Source organism: Sminthopsis crassicaudata, chromosome 6 (assembly GCF_048593235.1).
Source record: "Sminthopsis crassicaudata isolate SCR6 chromosome 6, ASM4859323v1, whole genome shotgun sequence".
NCBI classification, from domain to species: Eukaryota; Metazoa; Chordata; class Mammalia; order Dasyuromorphia; family Dasyuridae; genus Sminthopsis; species Sminthopsis crassicaudata.
Window position 1 is genome coordinate 199949102 of NC_133622.1, and position 21653 is coordinate 199970754.

At 41.2% G+C, this 21653-nt stretch overlaps 1 protein-coding gene across 3 annotated transcripts in view; it reads left to right on the forward strand.

The window, feature by feature from the left end:
- The window catches only part of USH1C (USH1 protein network component harmonin), a 61518-nt gene that overhangs the window by 15403 nt on the left and 24462 nt on the right, over positions 1 to 21653 (forward strand). Inside the window, exons 5-17 of one of the 3 annotated variants that reach the window (XM_074272331.1) lie at positions 183 to 291; positions 413 to 437; positions 783 to 840; positions 1420 to 1514; positions 2611 to 2695; positions 3793 to 3852; positions 4419 to 4475; positions 7376 to 7518; positions 9387 to 9452; positions 11668 to 11792; positions 16144 to 16193; positions 19382 to 19534; positions 20460 to 20576. In XM_074272331.1, the coding sequence (XP_074128432.1) occupies positions 183 to 291; positions 413 to 437; positions 783 to 840; positions 1420 to 1514; positions 2611 to 2695; positions 3793 to 3852; positions 4419 to 4475; positions 7376 to 7518; positions 9387 to 9452; positions 11668 to 11792; positions 16144 to 16193; positions 19382 to 19534; positions 20460 to 20576 (1143 nt within the window). Of the gene's footprint in view, positions 1 to 182; positions 292 to 412; positions 438 to 782; positions 841 to 1419; positions 1515 to 2610; positions 2696 to 3792; positions 3853 to 4418; positions 4476 to 7375; positions 7519 to 9386; positions 9453 to 11667; positions 11793 to 15090; positions 15168 to 16143; positions 16194 to 19381; positions 19535 to 20459; positions 20577 to 21653 lie in introns of all 3 variants that reach the window. The other 2 variants (XM_074272329.1, XM_074272330.1) reach the window with 2 other exon arrangements.

The window sequence follows — 21653 nt, forward strand, 5'->3', positions numbered from 1 at the left end:
AGTTTGATTCATTGAACATGAGGTATTCATTGCTACAAGATCAGGCTGCATTATGTCATAGAGAAGCCCCTTCCACAGAATGATCCTATGAGACACATATGTGGCACACCCCCTGGCCTTCCCAACCAATCCCTTTTAAAGTAGTTCCCAAATCCATCGTCTTCCCCTTCTCTCCCACCAAGCTTGGTGATGAGATCGTCCGGATCAATGGATACTCCATATCCTCCTGTACGCATGAGGAAATCATCAACCTTATCCGAACCAAGAAGACTGTATCCATCAAAGTGAGGCGTGAGTACAGTCAGTGCTGGAACTGGGGGGAGGAGCAGCATCTTAGTGATTGGGCCGTGAGGAGCTAGGGAGGGAGATTGGGAGGATAATTGTTTTCCTTATTCTTATTTTTCCCCTACAGACATTGGAATGATCCCTGTGAAAAAGTGAGTGGAGAACCAGCCTTGATGTTCTGTCTCCTGCTCTCCTATCTCTGATCTGCCTCAGGCCTCCTACTCTCCATTGTCCAGGGACATTTATTCAACCCCCATTCTTGCATTTAGTGTGTGCCTTTAGCTTTCTGACACTGTCTCATAGGAAATACTGGGGGCAAGGGAGGATGTTTCTATTCTGAATTAGTTTGACAGCTACATAACCAGCTCCACTACCATCCCATTCCCTCAGAGATAACCTGTGGACTATAAGGTATCCAGATGTGGGGGAGGAGTGTCCCAGGGGTGGGTACATGCCAGTAGCCACTGTCTAATTATCATGTTTCTTCTGCCCCTCAGCTCTCCCGATGAGTCTCTCAAATGGCAGTTTGTGGACCAGTTTGTGGCAGAATCAGGGGTAAGAAGTATAATGCCTCCCCTTAAAATAGGGACTAAGGCAGCGATCTCCTAATATAGGTCATGATTGACTAGAGAGTGATTTGGCCTGAAATGGATTTCTTTATCTTTATCTGGTCCTTTTTATTGGATTAGAGAATACATTTATTGGATTTGAGCCCCAGGGACCAAGAACTAGGTGAAGTTGGGGAAGATTTATTCCTTGTGTACCCCAACTTGGATAAGTTGTTCCCACCTTATGGGAACTTTTTATCCAGACTGAGATATGTACAACTTGGTCCTTAATCAAATTAATGTTCCTGTAGAGATGGTGATGCTTGGAGTAGGCAATATAGCTCAGCTACAGACTTAGAAGAGAATGGATGGATAGATAGATAGATAGATAGATAGATAGATAGATAGATAGATAGATAGATAGATAAGAAAGCATTTATTATTTTCTTCAGAGATTATATTTCTTCAGAGAAGAGATGCAAGGACCCCTTGCTAGCTTCCTGAATAGACTCTGCCTTTCTCCTATGAGATCATATGCATGGCACAGGTCCAGTACCCCATATCTCATTTCTTTCTATTGTTACAGGGTGGGAGGGGTGTTGTGCCCTCTCTTGGGAGTCGAGAAAACAGAGAAAAGAAAATCTTCATCAGCCTGGTTGGTTCTCGAGGCTTGGGATGCAGGTGGGTAGTAGTCACACGGACTGTATTTTTAGGTGAGGATTCCATTTTATCACTCTATCCCCCACACAAGTCTGCTCTCTCATTAGCTCTTACTGTTTTGCCTAAACACCAAGATGAGCAATTTCATCTATACAGAACTTTCTATTAATAATAGTGGCACATTTATGTAACTGTTCAGGCTTGTCGGGACTTTCCTTGTGCTGATCCTGTGAGGTGGAGAGTGCTGGTATTATTTCATTATATGTGAATAAATGAAGGCCCGGAAAGGTGAACTGTTTGGCAAAGATCACGTAGCTTTCTAAAATTCAAATCCGAGATTTGAAGTTAGGTTTTTCCGCTCCCAGACCTGTGCCACATTCTGGTAACTGCTTTCCAAATAAAAAAGGATGGCAATATGCCATCCCCCTTCCCTTCTCCCTCTCTCTCTCTCTCTCTCTCTCTCTCTCTCTCTCTCTCTCTCTCTCTCTCTCCTGTCTCTCTCTCTCTGTCTCTCTCTCTGTCTCTCTCTCTCTCTCTCTCTCTCTCTCTCTCTGTCTCTCTCTCTCTGTCTCTCTCTCTGTCTCTCTCTCTCTCTCTCTGTCTCTCTCTCTCTCTCTCTCTCTCTGTCTCTCTCTCTCTCTGTCTCTCTCTCTCTCTCTCTCTCTCTCTCTCTCTCTCTCTCCTGTCTCTCTCTCTCTGTCTCTCTGTCTCTCTGTCTCTCTCTCTCTCTCTCTGTCTCTCTGTCTCTCTCTCTCTCTGTCTCTCTCTCTCTCTCTCTCTCTCTCTCGCTCTCTCTCTCTCTCTCTCACACACACACACACACACACACACACACACACACACATACACATTACCCTGCTTTGTACAGAATGCTATACTAAGTACTATGGTAGGGATACAGATACATAGGAGATAATGTATGTGTTTAATACACATGGAGTAGGCAGGCTAACAATCAAATGATTATCCAGGAGGTAGCTGATGATGACCATTCCTGAGAATATTAAGAGATGAATTTGACAGGTGACTAGCGGGTTAGGCTGGGTAGAGAGAAGGCAGGACTATCTAGAGGAGATGATCCAGCTCTCATCTTGCCCTTCTGATTTGTTTGTGCCAGCATTTCAAGTGGTCCCACCCAGAAGCCAGGCATCTTTATCAGCAACGTGAAGCCAGGCTCCCTCTCTGCAGAGGTTGGATTAGAGGTGAGTGATTGCACCCTCACCCGAGCATCCCCAGCCCTACTTTCCGCACTTAGGTCCAACATCTCCATGACCGATCTCCATAAAACTGTGAATGGGACAAAATTGTTCTCCTCCAATCCCTTCCTGTCATAGTCTTTTCCAGTTTGATAATGCCTTTTCCTCCTTTGGACACCTAATAAGTCTATTTTTACCTTTGCCCATTCACAGCCTGACCTTGGGGAGGAAATGTAGACATCTCAGTCACCTTGAAGTGTATGGGCTAGGCAGGGACCAAATACTATCTACTGAAGGGTGTTTTCATGTTAAACAGGAATGTCTTGAAATTACTTTAATTAGGGGCAGGTAGGTGGTGCAATGAATAGAGCACCAGCTCTGAAGTCAGGAGGACCTGAGTTCAAATGTGACCTCAGACACTTAACATTTCCTGGCTGTGTGAGCCTGGGCAAGTCACTTAACCCCAATTGTCTCAGAAAAAAAGAAAAAAAATTACTTTGATTAAAGAATACTAAGAATCTTGACATGGACATCATCACCAGCTGGTGGTACCTCAATTACAGGTTTGCTTGTTTGGAGTGATGCCAGATCTTTGGCACCTAAATTAAGGAACTTTGCAAAGTCAAAAGGGGACATAATCTTAAACCAAATAATCTCTAATTTCAGAATGTCATGTATGAATGAGTAATTGGGAGAGATGTTTTGGAGGTCAGCTCCATTTGTCTCTGGAATCAAGGAGGAAGTGAAGGGCATTGAACTGAAATCTTAAGTCTTCAGGAAAGCTTCTTCCTGATGCTAAAGATACAATGAGGAGAATTAGCTTTTATGTTGTCACCACCAAGCCCATTTTCTGAGCATCTGAAATTTACCAAATCAGAAGATTGTAAAGTTTACAAATGACACAGGATCACAAAATCCAGAATTAACAGAGTCTATAAGGACCATCTTATCCAACCCCCTCATTTTACAAAGAAGGATACTCAGAGACTTATACTGACTTACTCTGGTAGTGAGGATTTGAATCCAGGTCCTTATACTGAATCCAGCATGCTTTTCTTTATACTACCGACTCTCACAATGATTATGCTTCTTTATTTCCCAAGACAGGAGATCAAATTGTCGAAGTAAATGGCATTGACTTCACCAACATGGATCACAAAGAGGTGAGATGCAAGAGTATTTTATAATGTATATGCACCTCTCCATATATATATATATATATATGTATGCATATTATACACAAAGAGAAAGATATATACATATATATGTATATATGTGTGGACATATATATCTTTATGAGTGTATCTCATACTTTGTTCAATAATTCTTCAATTTTATGGGTACTATCTCAGATTCTCATTCTTTGCCATGTCAAAAACAGCTATAAACATTGTTTAAAAATTTATTCATTTTGAACTTAAATACAAAAAGATTTTTTTAAATTTCCATGTACATAGCATAACCTGCAAAGAGGATTCAATATAAAAACATGAATTTCCATTTCACGTTGTTCAATTTTCCCCCAAAAAACTAACAAATACTACACATCATTTTTAAAGCTAATAATAAAACAAAACTAAAAAGAGGTGAGATTCATTTGCCAGAGGAGTCTCTCCCTATGAAATTGTCTTCAGATCTCTAATCCTTTCCCCTCTTTCCCCTGTCCCTTGCCTCTAATAGGGAAAGCTGCTTTACTAGACTTTAGCTGACCATACTTCTATCTTTGCAGGCTGTGAACGTGCTAAAAAGTAGTCGAAGCCTGACCATCTCCATTGTAGCTGGAGCTGTAAGTCAAAAAATAACCCAGTGTTCCCCATGCTTGGTCCTTCCCTGGAGTCCCACGTTCCTCATGGTGTAACTATTGGGAAATTGTCTGACTTGAAAGAGCTGCTTGGGAAGAAATTCCCAATAGAACTTACTTAAAGTTTGCCCTTCCATTCCACAGCTAAATAGGGTCTTCATTGAAACAGACCAAGGGCTCAATGTTGTCCCCCACCATACCAATTGGAAGGCTCATTAACCTGGGGTGAATTGACTCTCAATTGTCAGAGAAGGAAATTTGTCAATAATAGCCAATATTTCTTAAGTATCTCCTAAGTACTAGGCAATAGTGATAAAAAGGCCACTGAGTCCCTGTCTTGAAATAACTTATTGTCTAGTCTAAGGAGGGAAGAGATATGTGTATAAATATCTATAATAAAGTTCAGAAAGTATTAAGGGCACAGTAGAGATCAAATTAGGCTGAGAGACTCATGGCTATAAGACAAGAGAATCCCCTCTAATTAAGGAAAATTAGGAAAGACTTTCTAGAAGAGATGACACCTGTGCTTGAAGCAAGAGAAGGTGATCATAAGAAAGGAGATGTGGAAGAAGTCTGCTTGTGAGGAGTGGGGTGCTGGGTTCAAATGCAGAAAGGTATGTGAGGGGCAGGTCTTGATCAAGGAATATTGAGTTTGAGTCTCCTAATTTAGCTGAAACATGGGGAATGTAAAAAGAGTAAGATGAGAGGCAGCAAGATGGAGCAGTGGATAAAACGCCATCCTTAGGGTCAGGAGGACCTGAGTTCAAGTCCAGGCTCAGATACCTCACACTTACAAGCTGTGTGAACTTGGGCAAGTCACTTGACCCCAACTAACTTGTTCCCCCCAAAAAGCAAACAAAAAAGGAAAAACTAAGACAAAATAAGACTGGAACTAGATGATGGATGATCTTGAATACCAGTATCAGGAATTTATAATTTATTCAGTAGGCAATGGAGAGTCCCTGAAAATTTTTGAGCAAGAAAATGGGGTGGTCTTGTCCCATACACTTTGACATTCCCCCATGATTCTGTCCTAGGTCTTCTTTTCCTCATTTTCTTCACTATTTCCCTGGGTAATCTCATGTGCTTCAATGATCACTTCTATAAATCATACCTATCTAGATCTTTACCTCTACTTTTCCAGACCTTCAGTTCAGTTACCTAATTGGATATATCAACATTCATTCATTCATCTGGAGGTCATGCTAGTACCCCAAATTCAATATATCCCACACCTATCTCATCATATTTATAAAACCTTTCTCCCTAACTTCTCCATTTCTGCTAATGGTACTACCATTTTTCTAGTCCTGCAGGTTTAGAATGTTGGTATTAGTTGTATCTTTTTCTTCTCTTTCATTCCCTCATATTCAATGAATTTTCCAATCCTATGAATACAATGAATTAAATCCTATGAATTATGCTTCCAAAATATCCATCACATAATTCCCCTTCCCTAAGCTTCAACCATAATCATCCTTATTAAATAAAACTCCTTTTCTCACCTCAATTAATGAGCCTGTGCCCTATCTGGTCTTTTGCTTCTAGTTCATCCCCTGTGCAAACCAACCTTCTCAACTTTAGCCAGAGTAATTCTCTTAATGCACTATAGTGATCTATACTATCTTTCAATGGCTCCCCATTGCCTACCAACTAGAGTAAAATCCTGATCCTCGAGTTCTATCTGTCTCTACATTCTGGCTCACACACATCTTTCCAGCTTTATTTCCTAGTATTTCCTTTCACAAATTATATGTTCTAAGCAAGTTTGAATCTCTTTTCTTTTCCCTATTCTTGTCTTTCTCCCAACTCTATGATTTTGCTCATGAAATCCCACATGCCTCCTTGAATCTCAATCATTTAAAGTCCTTGCTTTATTTCAAGGCCCAATTCAGATACCAGCCCCTCCTTGAAGGAGATCACCTAGACTCTCTCTTCCCTCTCTAAGTAAAAATAATCTCTCCCTCTCCATATTTCTCATCACATTTGACTGGCCTTTTGTTGTACTCATCTCTTTTTCTTCTGTATCATAATAGTTTTTATCCATGCCTTTTATCCCTTAAGCTTTTAAGTCTTTGGTGAGCAGAGTCTGAATCACAGCTATTTTTATATCCCCAATATCCAACATAACAGGCATAAACACAGCAGACAATTAATAAATATTTATTGAATTTGAATCAATCAACAAGCATTTATTAAGCACCTACTATATGTCATGCTAGGTAATGAGGATATCAAGACAGAAATGAATAGTCTTGCTTTCAAGAAGCTTACATTATATCAGAGGGTCAAACTTGGTCATTTATAAATCTTAATGCTCAGAACACAGCTAAAATTCTGCCACCGTGTGGATGGATTGAAAGGAGAATGCCTAAAGGCAGAAAGCCCAGTTAGGAGATTATTTAAATAGTCAGAGCTAGAAATAATGAAATCATGAAGTAGATGGAAGCCTACATGAAGTAGGTAGAAGTAGGAGAGGAGAGGAAAGGGAATAGATGTGAACCAATGGCAAGAGTTTAGAATCAGAATGGATAAAGGATAAAAAAAATCTGAAGGAGGAATAGAAATCAAATAAGACTCCACTGTTTTAAATGTTGGTAACTGGAAAGATGGCAATATCATTTTAGAGATGGGGAAGTTTGGAAGATCAGGTTTTAGGGAAAAGGTAATGATGAGTCAGGCATAAATAAAACTGATGACAACTCCATGGCTCAAAGGCTTAAATCTATCCTTCTGTCCCTCCCTATCCTATCCCCTGGATTTGAGTCAATGAAAAGATTTCAAAGAAGGAAAAAAGGGGTAGCGTGAATGCCCATGGGAATTGGGAACAAAGAAAGGCGTTCTGATCACCATGGAATTGAACAAATTTTTTCTTATACTGAAAGGGCCGGGAGCTCTTCATGACGGAGCGGGAGCGACAGGCAGAAGTGCGGCAGCGGGAGCTGGATCGGCAAGAGCTAATGCTACAGAAGCGTTTGGCAATGGAGTCCAATAAAATCCTCCAAGAGCAGCAGGAGAAAGAGAGACAGTGAGAACTGAGGGCCCAGGGACTAAAACAGGGGCTTGGACTTTTGTTATGTACTCCTCTTTTATTTATCCATCCACCCCATCCTAGTTAACAAACATTCCAACTTAAGCAAAATAAATCTCCCATTGTCTCTGTCCAGAAGCTCAGAATCCTTCACCATCAGTTGTTCAGTCACTTTTGATCATTATGTCAATCAGTGTTCTTCCAAAATTGTTCATTGTTTTTATTGTACAAATTGTTCTCTTAGCTCTGCTCACTTCACACTGCGTCAGTTCATACAAGTCTTTTCAGGTTGTTGGGGTTTTCTGGGCAGTCCCTTTATTATTTCTTAGAATACAATCATGTTCTATTCCATTCATATTCCATCATTTGAACAGTCATTCCCTAGTTGGTTGACATCCCTCTAGTTTCCAGTTCTTTTCCATCACCAAAAGAGTTATTATATTTGTTTACACAAATGAGTTCTTTTCCTTTTTCCTTGATGTCTTTGGTGTATAAACCTAGCAATAATATGGCTGGATAAAAGGGTGTGCACAGTTCAGTAATTTGGGGGGCATAGTTCCAAATTGCTCTCCAGAATGGCTGGACTGATTTCACAGCTCCATCAACAGTGCATCACTGGGTCTATTTTCCTACAACCTCATCAGCATTTGTTATTTTCCTTTTCTGTCAACCTTGCCGAATTGATTAGTATATGATATAACCTCAGAAGTGCTGTAATATGCATTTCTTGAATTATTAGTTATCTGAAGCATTTTTTCATATGATTATAGATCACTTGGATTTCTTCTCTTAAGAAATAATTGTCTGCTCATACCCTTTGTCTGTTTGGAAATCAACCTATTTTTCCCTTTTCAAGTAGTTTTTTTTTACTTACAGCCACAAGCTAAAATTTCTTTTCCCTGAGTTATTTGACTTTCTTTTCTTTATTAATTTAAATCCCCAGATTATTGCACTACCCTCTGCAGCTCTATTGTCAATCAAAAATGGATCTGCCTTATTTAATCAACAATGAGTTAAACATTTATGAAGGTCTTTATTAAGTACCTCCTATGTTGTGTAAAGCCCTAGAAATATAAAAAGAAAACAAAATATTCTTCTCCCTTCTTCCAACTCTATTAGAAACTTAATCTGGAGGCATTAGGTTCCTTTGGAGAAAGAATTCATGATAAAGAATATCCAGATTTTAGCCAAACATCTCTCTTGAGTAATGTTCATTGGTTTGTCAGTGGTCATAAAAGAGAGGTGTCATCTAATCCAGGGTTTCCTAAATTTTTCCTCTCATGAACGACTTTCACCTGAGAAATTTTACACAACCCCAGATATATAAAATAGGTATACAAATCAAACATTTACCATACAATTAATCATAATTTCATGACTCTCACATTTAGTTATGAAGGGTCTTGAACCACAATTTAAAAAGCTTTGATCTATCTCTCTGCTATCCAGGGGGCATAATTAACCAGACCCATGCAGAGAAGAGCATCTCTGGAAGGAGATTTTAGCCTCCTTGAATGAGCCAAGGTCCCAGGCATCTCTATTTACTTCAGCCTTGAATTAAGTTCTGTACTGCAGAGAATAGCCTGCAAGCTATTTCCTGTCTCCCTTCTCCTACACTAGACCCATAAGACCCCCTCTTTGGGTCTTAGGTGATGGGACCAAAGCCCACTCATTTTCATATATGACAGTTCATTGACTTTTCTTATTTGGAAAGTTGTCTGCCTTCCAGCAGCTCCAAAGCCTGCATCTGCCCAGAGGATCCCCAGAGGAAAATCTTGAAAGAAGAGAGCTTGATACTCTTCTCACGTTAAGAATTAGAGCAACATAAGGTGTTCTAAAGATGCCAACCTGCACTTGTTTCTCAGGAGGAAGAAGGAAATTGCTCAGAAGGCTGCAGAAGAGAACGAGAGATATCGGAAAGAGATAGAGCAGTGAGTTCCTTTGGCTTTTTCCACATGTGTGTTATGTGACCCTATGTGAAGGAAAGAAAATAGCTTCATTAGGCATCTGGTTTGGAAGCATGACTGACCCTGACGGTGCACGGCTTCATTTGGACTTAATGGTGCTCTCAGAAAGCCCCACATTTAAAGCTAAATCTCCCTGAAACCCTTGATTAGTCAGTGTTGTGTGGTGGAAAGAACTTTGAGCTTAAATTCATGGGATGTGACTTCAAATTCTACCTCTCACTATATTTGCTCACTCTGGACTTCAGTTTCTTTATCGGAAAAATAAAAAAGTTTTACTAGATGGCCTGTGAGGTCCCATCCCCCATTTTAACCTAGTCTGGCGAAGCTGTTTTGGAACATGATTTGCCTACATGGTTACCACTAACTGAATAATGGACCAAGTAAAGGAATATTGCTTGGTTCAGAATCATCCCAGATTAGGGAAGCTGAAAGCAGGATCTATTTATGTGGAACATCCAGTCAACCATTAGCCACACATTTCCCTTAGTTCATGTTGGTTGTATTGTCAGTCACAAGAAATGTGATTGGGATTGAACCAACAATTGCTGGGGAACCAACAGGGCTTACCTGGTGCCCTTCAAAAGGACATTCAGTTCAAGCTGCTATTTCCTGTCCTCTCTGGGACAATTGAGACAGAATTGCTGACACTAACTCTGGAGAACGGAGGAAAACATCTAAAAGTTGCTCCTCTCAGAATGGGGAGGCGAGTTACTGTATATTAGGGCCGGATGTCAGGCCTGACTGTCCTGAGGCATGTCCTGTGTGCTGTTCACCTGGGTATGGTGAGAGAGTCATGGTGTGCACTGGGATGGGGACTTAATTCAAGCACCATAACTCACCTCCTTCCCCTGTGTTCTCAAATCTGCCACTTGCAATAGAACTGTGAACATGGTGCATATTGTACTTTGGGGTTTTAAGGCTTTGAGGTCTTAGACTATCTCTACCAAGCCCTAGTCTGACAGTACTTCTGCTGTCAGCATTGGGGGTAGAGGAAAGAATCCTCAGATTAGAATAGGGGATCCCAAAAAGCAAGAAGTAATTAATGTCATCTTTTCAGAGAGTCACATACACTAACAATCACCTTGATTAGGCAAAAGAACCTCCCTTTCCCTCTTGCTCACTTGGAAAGGGGTTGATTCCTAAGGGCATTAAGCCTAAGATTTAAATTTAGAGATGGAAGAATTAGAATTACTGCCCCCCTCTCAAAAAGAAAATGTGTCACCTCCTAAAAGCAACTTATGTGATATTGTCACTTTGCAGTTCTTCCCAGATTTGGATCTTATTACCACATAGCTCATTAGAACACGCTTCAGTAGCCAGTTCCTTTGTGTTTAAACCCCATATCCCTCATTAGCATGTGTCCCAAATTTAAAGCTGAAAAAACCTTGCAGATCTGCTAGTTAACTCTTCCATTTTACAAATGGGAAAAATGAGACCCAGAAAGGGGAAATGCCTGATGTCATGCAGTGAGTGACAAAACTGGAATGAGAATCCAACTCTCTCTCAATTCCCAGTCCAATGTCCTTTTCACCACACCATGTAGCCATAATTGTCTGTCAAAATTCAGTGCCACAACATGACAAATATGGAAATATGTTTAAAAGATGCACTTATTTAACCTATATCAGATTGCTTGCTGTCTTGGGGAGGGGCTAGGAAGAGAGGAAGGGATAAAAATTTAGAACACAAAGTCTTTCAAAAATGAATGTTGAAAACTATTTTCTATGTATTTGGAAAAATAAAATGCTATTGAAATTTTTTAATTAAGCATTAAGAATGCCTAGAGCAACAAAAAAATATGGCTGCCATAGGGAATTCAGTTCAATTCAACATACAACATATGAGGGTTGCCTTGGGGAACTAAAGGATTAAGTTGTCTAGGATTTACTGTGTATCAGTGGTGGAACTTGAATCCAAAGTTTCTGGCTCCATTGCTTAAATTATCCTCCATTTCACCCTGCCTCTGATGGCACACAGTAGGGATTGATAAATGGAGGTTGAGCTAGATCGGATCCTTGAAGCTGTGTATCTAACCTTGACATATCGTGGTGAGGTTTTGGTCACAACAGTTCCTAAAGAGTAGAGCCCATTGACATGATATGAGCAGATTGACAGGAAGTGAGAGGGGGAAACTGTCACTTTGTCCATGTCACACATAATGGTTTTGTTGGTCCTTTAGGATCACAGAAGATGAAGAAAGGTTCAAGAAGCAATGGGAAGAAGAATGGGGCTCGAAGGGCCAGTTGCTGATGCCCAAAACTATCACAGCTGAGGTGCACCCGCCACCGCCACGCAAGCCAAAATGTAGGTAACGAGGAAAGCTTGGGAAGATGGCATGGGGAGCATAGTGGGGAGGGAGGAGGAGAGTCTCTCTGTCTCACACATTCCCAAGAAACACTTAAGAGAGTCCCTTGGAACAGTGACGCTGTAGCTTCACTCACTGATGTCTGGACACTTCTCAGTCATTCTCTAGGTTTCTTCTCCCAGGTACTGAAGCAAACCTTATGTGTGGGTAGACAACATGCCTAATGCCTTGAATATGTCCCTCATAGGAGCAAGAATGGGCTCCTATGCATCTTCCTCTCCTCCTTAAAATTATTTTTTACAAATCTATTCTCAGGTCATTGCACACTGGTAAACTATACAGACAGAAGTGAAGATGGTAAAATGGCAAGTGAAGGCAAAATTCATAATTCTCCCCTGCCTCCTTAAAACGCCCCATAAAATCATGGCTTCCCTAGTAAGCCATAGTGTCTTCTCTTGAGTAACTTCCATCATGGGCTAGGAGTAGAACCTTAGAACCTAAAGGGTAGAAACACTCTGAGGATGCTGTACAAGTGAAAGGGAGCAAATCTATAGCACCTATTGTGTGCCAGACACTCTGTGCTTTACCAATATTATTTCATTTGATTTGTTTTGAGGACAACAATTGTGTAACACGGGGGATGCTATTATCTCTATTTTACAGTTGAGGAAACTGAGGCAAACAGATTGAGTGACTTGCCTAGGCCACATTTGAAGTCAGGTCTTCCTGACTCCAGGCCCAGCACTCAATCCACTGTATCAACATAACATTCTAGAAAAAGCATTAGTCTGGGGTCCTGAATTCAGAAAGCCTGTGTGGGCAAATCACTGAGTCTCAGTTTTCTTCATCTGAAAAATGAGGGGATTAAACCTAATTGTCTGGCTCTAAGATCCCTTCCACCACTGGGTCTTTGGTTTTATGCTCTCTTGGGGTCATAGTCATCCATAGCAGTTTTTTCATGAGGGAGGAGGTTCTAGTATCTTAGAAAAAATCTTTGTTCCTAAATGTTTATCCAGTTTCCTCTTGTCTGATCTTAGCCCTCAGCTCTGCCCTAATTACTGACCTCATCCCAATTTTCAGGGATGAGCAGAGCTACCCATGTCCATCTCGGACTAAAGCTAGGGTCTCCTATCCCTGCAGTCACTGAAAAAAAATGTTCAGTGACATTTCCAGCTCAAAATGGGCTTTTCAGAATTTGGAAGACTAGAAAACAAGACAGTTGGCTTGGAAGTCAAATGCAGCTTTGACTATTGTCAGCTTCATAGAGATCTTCCAAGATTGCTGGTTTTATTCTTATCCTGCAGCTGTGAATCATGTTATTTTTAGTTGGTATGGGAAAATCCCAGCTTTCTACAGGCTCAGTGCCCTCCTCGGGGCCTGCTTAGCCCCAAGGGCTTGGACTGTGTGCTTCTAAGACAGGGCAAGTCGCACTGCCCACATGAGATGCCCAGTAAAGTTGTTCCCTCATTTAAAGTATACCCTGCCCCTTCAGGGTCAACAGTCTCACAGGTACATAGCAATGAGGACTGAGAAGGGTGCCCAGAGATGGCCCTCTGATAATGGGCTGACTTCATCACCAAAAAACAGAAACTCTATTCATAAATCTCACGCTCAGTGGTGTTTGATATTAGTTGGGGATATGGCCAGAGATAAGCTCTAGATGAATGACTTGCTCTCAAGACTTAGAGCTAATTTGCTTTTGTGAGTGAAATGAGAGCTTTAATACAGGAGAAATCGATTTTAATTGGTTCCCAGGAAAATAATCCTAGGTTGATTCAATGCCTTCTTAGAGACAGACTCCTGCACAGACGTGCTATGCCAGGAACAAAATGAAAACCCATTCATTGGCCATTTGTCTGTTTAGAGGTTTAACCAAATCAAGATTTTCTGGGGAGAGGAAGGAACCAAATTACTTTGGCTTTGGTTTTTTGGAGATATATATGAATTTTTTTTGCTTGGGATACATGTTTTCTAGGACTGTAAATAAGTCCCAGCAGCTGTTTCCTACAGATTGCTGATATGAGCTAAGATACCAGGCACAGCCATTTAATTCCTGATTGACAATAACTCAGGAAATGTAGTCACCCAACTGGACCCGCTCATCCCTTTCTCTTTTCCAACACATTCCAATAAGGCCACAGTGTCCCCAGCCCCACTCAGGGCCTGGTCCAGGCTCTATGAGTGAGTGTGCGTGTGTGTGTGTGTGTGTGTGTGTGTGTGTGTGTTCCTATAGAAAAACAAGAGTTGTAAAGGATCCAAAACCTCATTATCCTAGATAATAGCATAAAATTTAAGCTCTTTAAGGAGAGCAACTTTATTTTGTATCCTTACCATAATATAGAACTGGAAAGGGGGTTTGCTCTCAGCCTTCCCCAAAGTTTTCATGGCTGCCCTTCCAGGCATCTAATTAGCCCTTTTCTGACTCAGCAGGAACAAGGACATTCCTAGGGAAAGTTGGGTTCCAGCTTCCATTAGGAAGTTTTCCCTTCCCCTGGGGGAGGGCTGTTAGGAGAGCCTCCAGAGAGGTGACCATCCAAGCCATCTGAATCAAATGATGTCTACACTCTTGCTGAAGAGTTTTCAGGATAAAGACTCACTCATTTGAATATGAGTTAAAAACCTTATACTTTGGTTACTAATGTTACTCTCCCATTCTTCACCCCCTCTTCATTCCCACTCTCAAAGGCCTCCCCTCAATATTCTAACTTTTCTTCCAATTCCTGAGATCACCCATTCTAAACCTGTAGGAAATAACTCAGAATGCTGCTTATACAGAGAGAAACCCTGGGAAAGGGAAATACAAACTATCTGAAGAATCAGAGGCAAGCACAGTGACTCCTCAAATTTTTGACTCCTTCCTATCAAATGAGGAGGCTGGACCAGATGGTCCCTGAGGTCCCTTCTTTTTCGGATCTCCTCCTGTCCTTCAGCTCCCAAATTATAGCCCAGAATCCCAAGAGATTTCTCATCTATCTGGGAAACCTTCATTCTCTAAAGGTTGGCAGAGTTAATATCTTTTTTTTTTTTTAACAAGTAGGGAAATCGTCTGAGAATCTTTAGAAAATAAAAAACCAAAACTTCCATGACCCTGCACTGAATGAGCAGTCTAGCCTAGAACTAAAACTCAATTCTCAACTTTAGTTCCCTATCCCCTAATCCATGCTGCTCCATTGACTTCTGAAAGCCCGTGCTTCCCTTAGTACCCAAAATAAGTTTTCTTTCCTGCACTCCCCAGGCTGCCCTGCGTTATCTCTGAGGTCCATTCCTCCTCATTTCCTTCCTCCTCTGTTTCCCTAGTAGATGAAAACATGGTGAAGTCTCCGCCACATGCTGACGATGACCTGAATGGAGGGACCAAGAATCAGCGAGTGCAGGTTGGCAGTCCCTGCTTAAGCTCCCCACCTGCCTGACGCTAACGCTTACTGCATCTTGCTTCCTCCTGATGGTCAGGCCCTGGGTCTCACTCGGGGCAGGCAGTATATACTAACTGGTCATCCAGCTTGGGGGCTGTCCAGCCCTGTGAGGGAGATGCAAGCAGAGCAGATGATGTAGGTCCTTCCTAGAAGAAGCTCAGAGTCCTTCTTGGACTAAAGTTCTCATCATCCTACCTTCCATAGCAAGGAGCCTGAGTGCTCTACCTTAAGCCTCCCATGTTCCTCCAACCACTTTAGGAAAGTATCCTTGTACCGCTTGCTCTGGGTTCTTCACTCCACTCTAGTTACAACTCTTGTTGTCAATATCTCAGCCAGGAACCATCTGACCCATTTGTAATGGGCCCTTTACATCTCAGGTCTGACTCTAATCATTGTCCTTGCTTTAAATGTCTAAAATCACTGTAGGGGAAACTGAGGAACTTTGCTTTGCGATGTGCATGTCCCTTCGCATTTTCAAATGCATTCCCTGACAGAGCCATTGCTTGGATCAATGACCCATCTAGTGGAGGGTTAGGGAGAAAGTTGTTTTTCTTTTAATCGCTTTTTGTTTTTGTTGGCTGGTTCTGGTTTAGGGAAAGAAACCCAAATATTCTTCCAATATTTAGTCTTTGATCTTCTAACACCTACATCTGATGCCAGTCAGAGAGAAACAACTGCGGAGGGCTTTATCCCCAGGACAAAGAGCTCTTCGAGTGTTTGCACTGGGTCAGGTTTGCAAACCAGATATTTTTCGGTGATTTCAAGGGCCATAGTCAGAGGCCGTGTTTCTGTTTGATCTGCTAACATTTTGCCCGCTATTCTTTGCATTGCATATGTGCTCAAGTTCCCTTGAAAATGAATTTCCAGCAGTTGCCGATGGAGGCCATCTGAGCACCCTACACAAAATTTTTCTTACCTCCTTGTTCTTTGCTTTCAGCTTTTGGGTGGTTTTATCGGTACGAAGGCAAATTTCCAACCATCAGAAAGGTAGGGGAGAACCGAGGGCCAAGTTTGCTGTGGAGTTTGGGGCTTTCAAATCTCCTTTCTTTAATCTTTCCTATAAATGGCAACACTCTAAAGGCCCACTTTGAATATTCTCCAAAAAACCTCCTTCTAAATGGTTTGCCGATGATGGCTGGGGATGTCACTGAAGCTGATGAAGGGTTCATATGTAACAACTAATAACTGATGTTGTAAAAGTGTTCATTATAAGTTCATTAAGTTAACATCAATGTATGTAGAGGTAGGTGTCAGAGTATAAAGAGTACTGGACATGGAGTCAGAATTCAATCTTGCTTTAGACACTTTCTAGCTGTATGATCTTGGAAAAATCACTTAACTGCTCTTAGCCTCAGTTTCCCCATCCATAAAATAGTAGCATTTCAAAGGGTGATTGTGAGAATCAAATGAGTTAATGTATGTAAAGTGCTTTGCAGACCTTAAAGTGCTATATGTCTATTGACTTATTTTTATTATTATTCACCTTCAAGTCAGCCCTGCATCCTGATAAGAACAGGGATCAGAAGGGCATGTGGAACTTTGGATTTTTTTTTCCACAGTAGGGCAAGATTTCCCTAAGACGAGAGAGGAGGCAGGCAAAGAGAAACACATATATAGTATTTGTAAGTATTTATATGCAGGCTGTAAACTGTAGTGGGGTCAGAGTTGTGGCAGTCAGCCAGATTATGGAGACCCAGGGAACTTGTGTGTCAAAGATGATGTCCCTAGAGACATCCAAGCCACTAAGCATCCGGTAATATTGTCTTGAGGGCCCACCATAAAGCATCTCTCTTGTCATTAATTAAGCCCTTTAATTTTATATCCCAATATTATTGCTCAGTGTCTGGCTCCTAAGAACTCCATTGTCCTTTTTCTGACACTAGATTAAAGAAATATTTCTGCTAAGATAAGTGGCATTGAGTCAACATAATTTGGTCTCTGAAAATCATATCCCAGTGAAAATTAAAATATACTGTCTCAAGAAAGCTACTTTCCAGAATTAGAAGCTCTGGTACTTGAGTTACCCAGAGCAAATTATACAGTCTCTCTTCCCAACCCCCTCCTCAGTTTCTACATCTACAATTGGAAATATCCTATTCCCTTGAATAATTTTCCTTACTCTTTTTTCATGAGAAGACAAATTTACATTTAAAATAAGAATTTTAAAATAATAAATATAATAATAATAATAATAATAATAAAATTTTAAATTTACATTTAAAATAAGAATTATTCCATCTCTAATCTAAGCAGAGGAAAAAAGGGATAGTTGAAACTATACACTAGATTCTATATCCCAAAGGCTTGATCTTCTGCAGCTACAGATAAATGAAAATTCCTAAGAGCTGTGAAAATTCACTGCTTTCCTCTTGGTCTGACATGGTCAAGTCACTGCATTTTCAACTGTATACACCACAGTTAAACTATCTTAAGAGAGCAGTGGCCACTTCAAAGTAATCTCCTAGTTCCAGCAATGCTAACATTATTCAAACTATTTCTGGACTCTTCTGGAATTGCCATCAAGGCTTCTTTTGAATCTGCCTTTTGGAAACAAAAAGTTATTCCTTTTTTGGGTGGATTTGACTTTTGGAAATAGCCAAAAGTCATTCAGAACCAGCCATGTCTGATGACCCAAAATGGGATTGTGCGATATAATATTTCTGAGATGAAGTTAAAGATCCCAATGATAACAAAAATACTTTATGGTGGGCACTCAAGAAAATGAAGAGGGGTGATCCTATTTGGGACCTAAAACTAAGGGAGGCTATAAATAGATATGAGTAAGAACCAGATTATGAGTCTCACATAAAAACAGAAGAGAAAGCTCTAGGAATGGCTGGGATTCACTTGAGTGAAATTGTCTTTTATGCAGGAAGGAGGAGGGACTAAGACTAATGCAGACAGTGATGAGAGTACATCAGGCATTGCTTTATCTGACTCCTGGGATTTTAGTCCAGCTGTATATCCCTAGGTTAGAACCTGAGCAAGTGCAAGGAAGGTAGTCATTAGCAGAATTAGTCAAAATCTATCACTGGAGCTATTCAAACACAGACTGCATGAAACCCTATCAGAGATAATGTTATCAAGCAGATGGTTGAAGTAGATGACCTCTGGGTCCCTTCCAACTGACATTCTGTGATCTGCCACCTAGTATTTCGGTCCACGTTTCCATCTATTATGTTTCCTTATTTGGCTCCATATTTCCATCTTTAGCTTTCTTATGAACTACCCCCTTCATCTGTGTGCTGTGGAGTGGCCCTGGATTGACCCTGTTTTTCCCATCCCCATCAGACCCCTCCTCTCTCTATATAGGTAACTTCACCCACCCCAGACCCCTGGGAGAAAAAATCTAAAAAGTTAGAAAATCTACCATCACTGACTTTAGTGACTTGCCCCGACCCTGTACTAAAAATAAAAACTTCAAACCTAACCTTTTTGGGTAAGACAAGTTAACCTTATTGCTGCTTTTTTCAAATTCTAATACAAATATGGGATTTTGACCATATTTACATTTAAAATAAGAATTATTCCATATTTGGACTCTTGTTGAGATCAGCAGCTCTTTTTAGCCAAGTTCTGCCAATTCTACCAAATTTCCTGGACATCTGGATTTATAGTGTAGATAGAGCACAACCTCAGATAGTTACTGGATGTGTAACGTCTCTCAGATTCTTTGTGTGCAAAATGATACAGGTGGGATTAACTGATCTCCACAGTAATTTCCAGCTCTGTAGTTACAGTTGCTATGGCCTATTATCTCTCTGGCTCCTGGATATTAAGTATTTATTTTTTAATAAACCCAGGAGCAATGGAAGTGGTTAGAGACTCTCTCAGAGCTAAGATATACATGGTAACTGTAGCCCCTGCTTCTTTACAATCTTGGGATTTATACAAAAGGGAGTGAGCTGACTAGAATAAAAATCTGAGGTTATCCCACACCTAGCCAGGGTGTAAGTCTAAGGTTAGCCCACCTCCTTCCAAAGTATGCCAGAACATAATTGCCTAGCAAGTAAACTTTTCTAGATGGGATCAAGTGATCTTAAATCACTCCCCTGGCTCCTATCCTCATTGGATAGGAGAGCCTGGGCTGCTTTGTTTGTGGGGATGCTTGCCCTTTTAATTGGGATACCTTCCCCACAATGGGTTGTTCTATAAACCGTACTGCACCCTCCCAGAAAGGGAAAGATAAGAAGAAATCTAAGCATGACAGCCTGCAGGAGCTGAGGAAGCACAAGAAGGAAATTGAATTTGAGCAAAAGCTTTATAAGGAGAAGGAAGAGATGCTGGAAAAGGAAAAACAACTGAAGATCAACCGACTAGCCCAGGAGGTACATGTCTTGTTTTTTGGTGCTGAGCTAGCCCCTCTAGAGCTTAACTTCCTATCCTTCCCCGAAGGCCCAGGTCTGAGGCTATCCCTCTTTGGAGTTAGTCTAGGATTTGTTCCTCCACAGTTCCTAAAATATGTCTATGTGTCCCCAGGTCTGAAGCTATCCCTCTTTGAAGTTAGTCTAGGATTTTTCTCCCACACTTCCTAAAATATGTCTATATGTCCCCAAGTCTGAGTCTATCCCTCTTTGAAGTTAGTCTAGGATTTTCCCCCACACTGTTCCTAGAATATAAGCCTGGGGTCCCCAGGTCTGAGGCCTTTCCTCTTTGGAGTTAATGTAGGATTTATTTCCCTACACTGTTCCCAGAATATAAGCCTAAGCATACCCTTCTGACTAGAATAAAAATCTGAGATTATCCCATACCTAGGCAAGGTGCTTAGGTTAGCCTGCCTCTCTCCAAGACATCCCAGAACAGAATTACATGGCAAATAATACTTTTCTAGATGGGGTTGAGTGATCTTAACTCACTCCCTTGTCTACTAAAAATAATACCAGTCTGCTTCTTGTTAACAGTTCTGGGAACCAAAATGCCAAAGTGGTTAAATAGAGAGTGGTACATGGGAAAGAGTCCTAGATTTGGGGTCAAAGGTACTGGGTTTATATTCTGATTCTACTACCTACTTATTGTATAGCCCAGGTCTCTGGGCCTAGTTTTCTCATCTGTAAAGTGAACAGCTTGGACCAGATGATCTTAGAATTCCTTCTAATTTTAAATTTGTAGTTCCATGATCCTATGAGAGAATAGAGTTCTGGACAGTCTCTGTCCCCTGGAAGTCTTTGGAGAACCTAATTCTTTGTGACATAAAACTGCATGTGGTTGGAAGGGTGATGTTTATGATTGGGGCGGGGGGGTATCATGGCCCAGGTATCGGAAACTGAGCGAGAAGATCTAGAAGAATCGGAAAAGATTCAGTACTGGGTGGAAAGGCTATGTCAGACCCGCCTAGAGCAGATCTCTTCCGCAGAGAATGAACTTTCAGAGGTAACACACCCCTCAATGCCCTCTCTGACCATATACTCAGTCGGCCCAGGAGATTCCCTGTCTCCTTCCTAGGACTAGCCCCCTTAGCAGCAGCATTGGAACCTTGCCCCTAAATTCATGGGAGCAAACCCCTCCTGGCTACCCATAGCCCCTTCCTCCTAATCAATCTCTGCGCACTAATCCAGTGCAAAGGAGCAGATGGCCCAATTTAAGCTAAAGTGATCATCTGGTTATCCCTCCCAGAACTATCAGCATTTTCTATGTGAGTCATTGCCCTGCTTTGAAAGAGTAAATCTGGGATAGTAGAATTTTAGGCATGGGCAGCAGATTGAGATGAAGCAAAGGCAATTAGAAGGGAAGACTTCCTAAAATCCATCTGATTTTCATACATCAGTAGCTGGAATCCCCCAGCAGGGCTTCTTAAACATTTTCCACTTCCAACCTCTTTACTTGAGAAATTTGTATGTAAGCCTAAGTGTATAGTATTTAAAATCGATATACAAATTAAACATTCACTGATGATAAATCATAATTTTGCAGCTCCCATATTCAGTTATACTCCTCATATGGGGTCGAGAACCATAGTTTAAAAAGCTTTGCTCTGAGGTCCCTTCCAGTTGTACAATCCTCTGATGCTGGTCCACAGACTTAAGTTTGGACCCTTTTTTCATGAGAAACAACTCCCCTGACATTCTTCTGGAAGATCATTGGCTCACAGCCCCAGGCTAGGAGCCCTTCTGGAGGTTCAAATCAGTAAAAGAGACCAAATTAAAATAGGTTCTAGACCTCCCCAAACCCTCAAGTTCCCATGTGAACAATGGTTTGATCCATTATCCCAACTCTGCTGAGTTCCTTTCTTAGAAACAAGCTACTTTCTCCTGCTGGTGAGTCTGTGACCAAACTTTAAATGAAGCTTGGAGATGTACTCCCTGCCCCATCCATACCTTAGTTTCTTACTCAGAGTTCCAGCAGCAGCAGAAGTTCTAGGACTGAGGTACTAGAATGACCTGAGCAATATTGGTCCCAACAGTGCATAGTCTCTCCCCCAAGATTATTGCTGCCTCCCTGGGGATCATG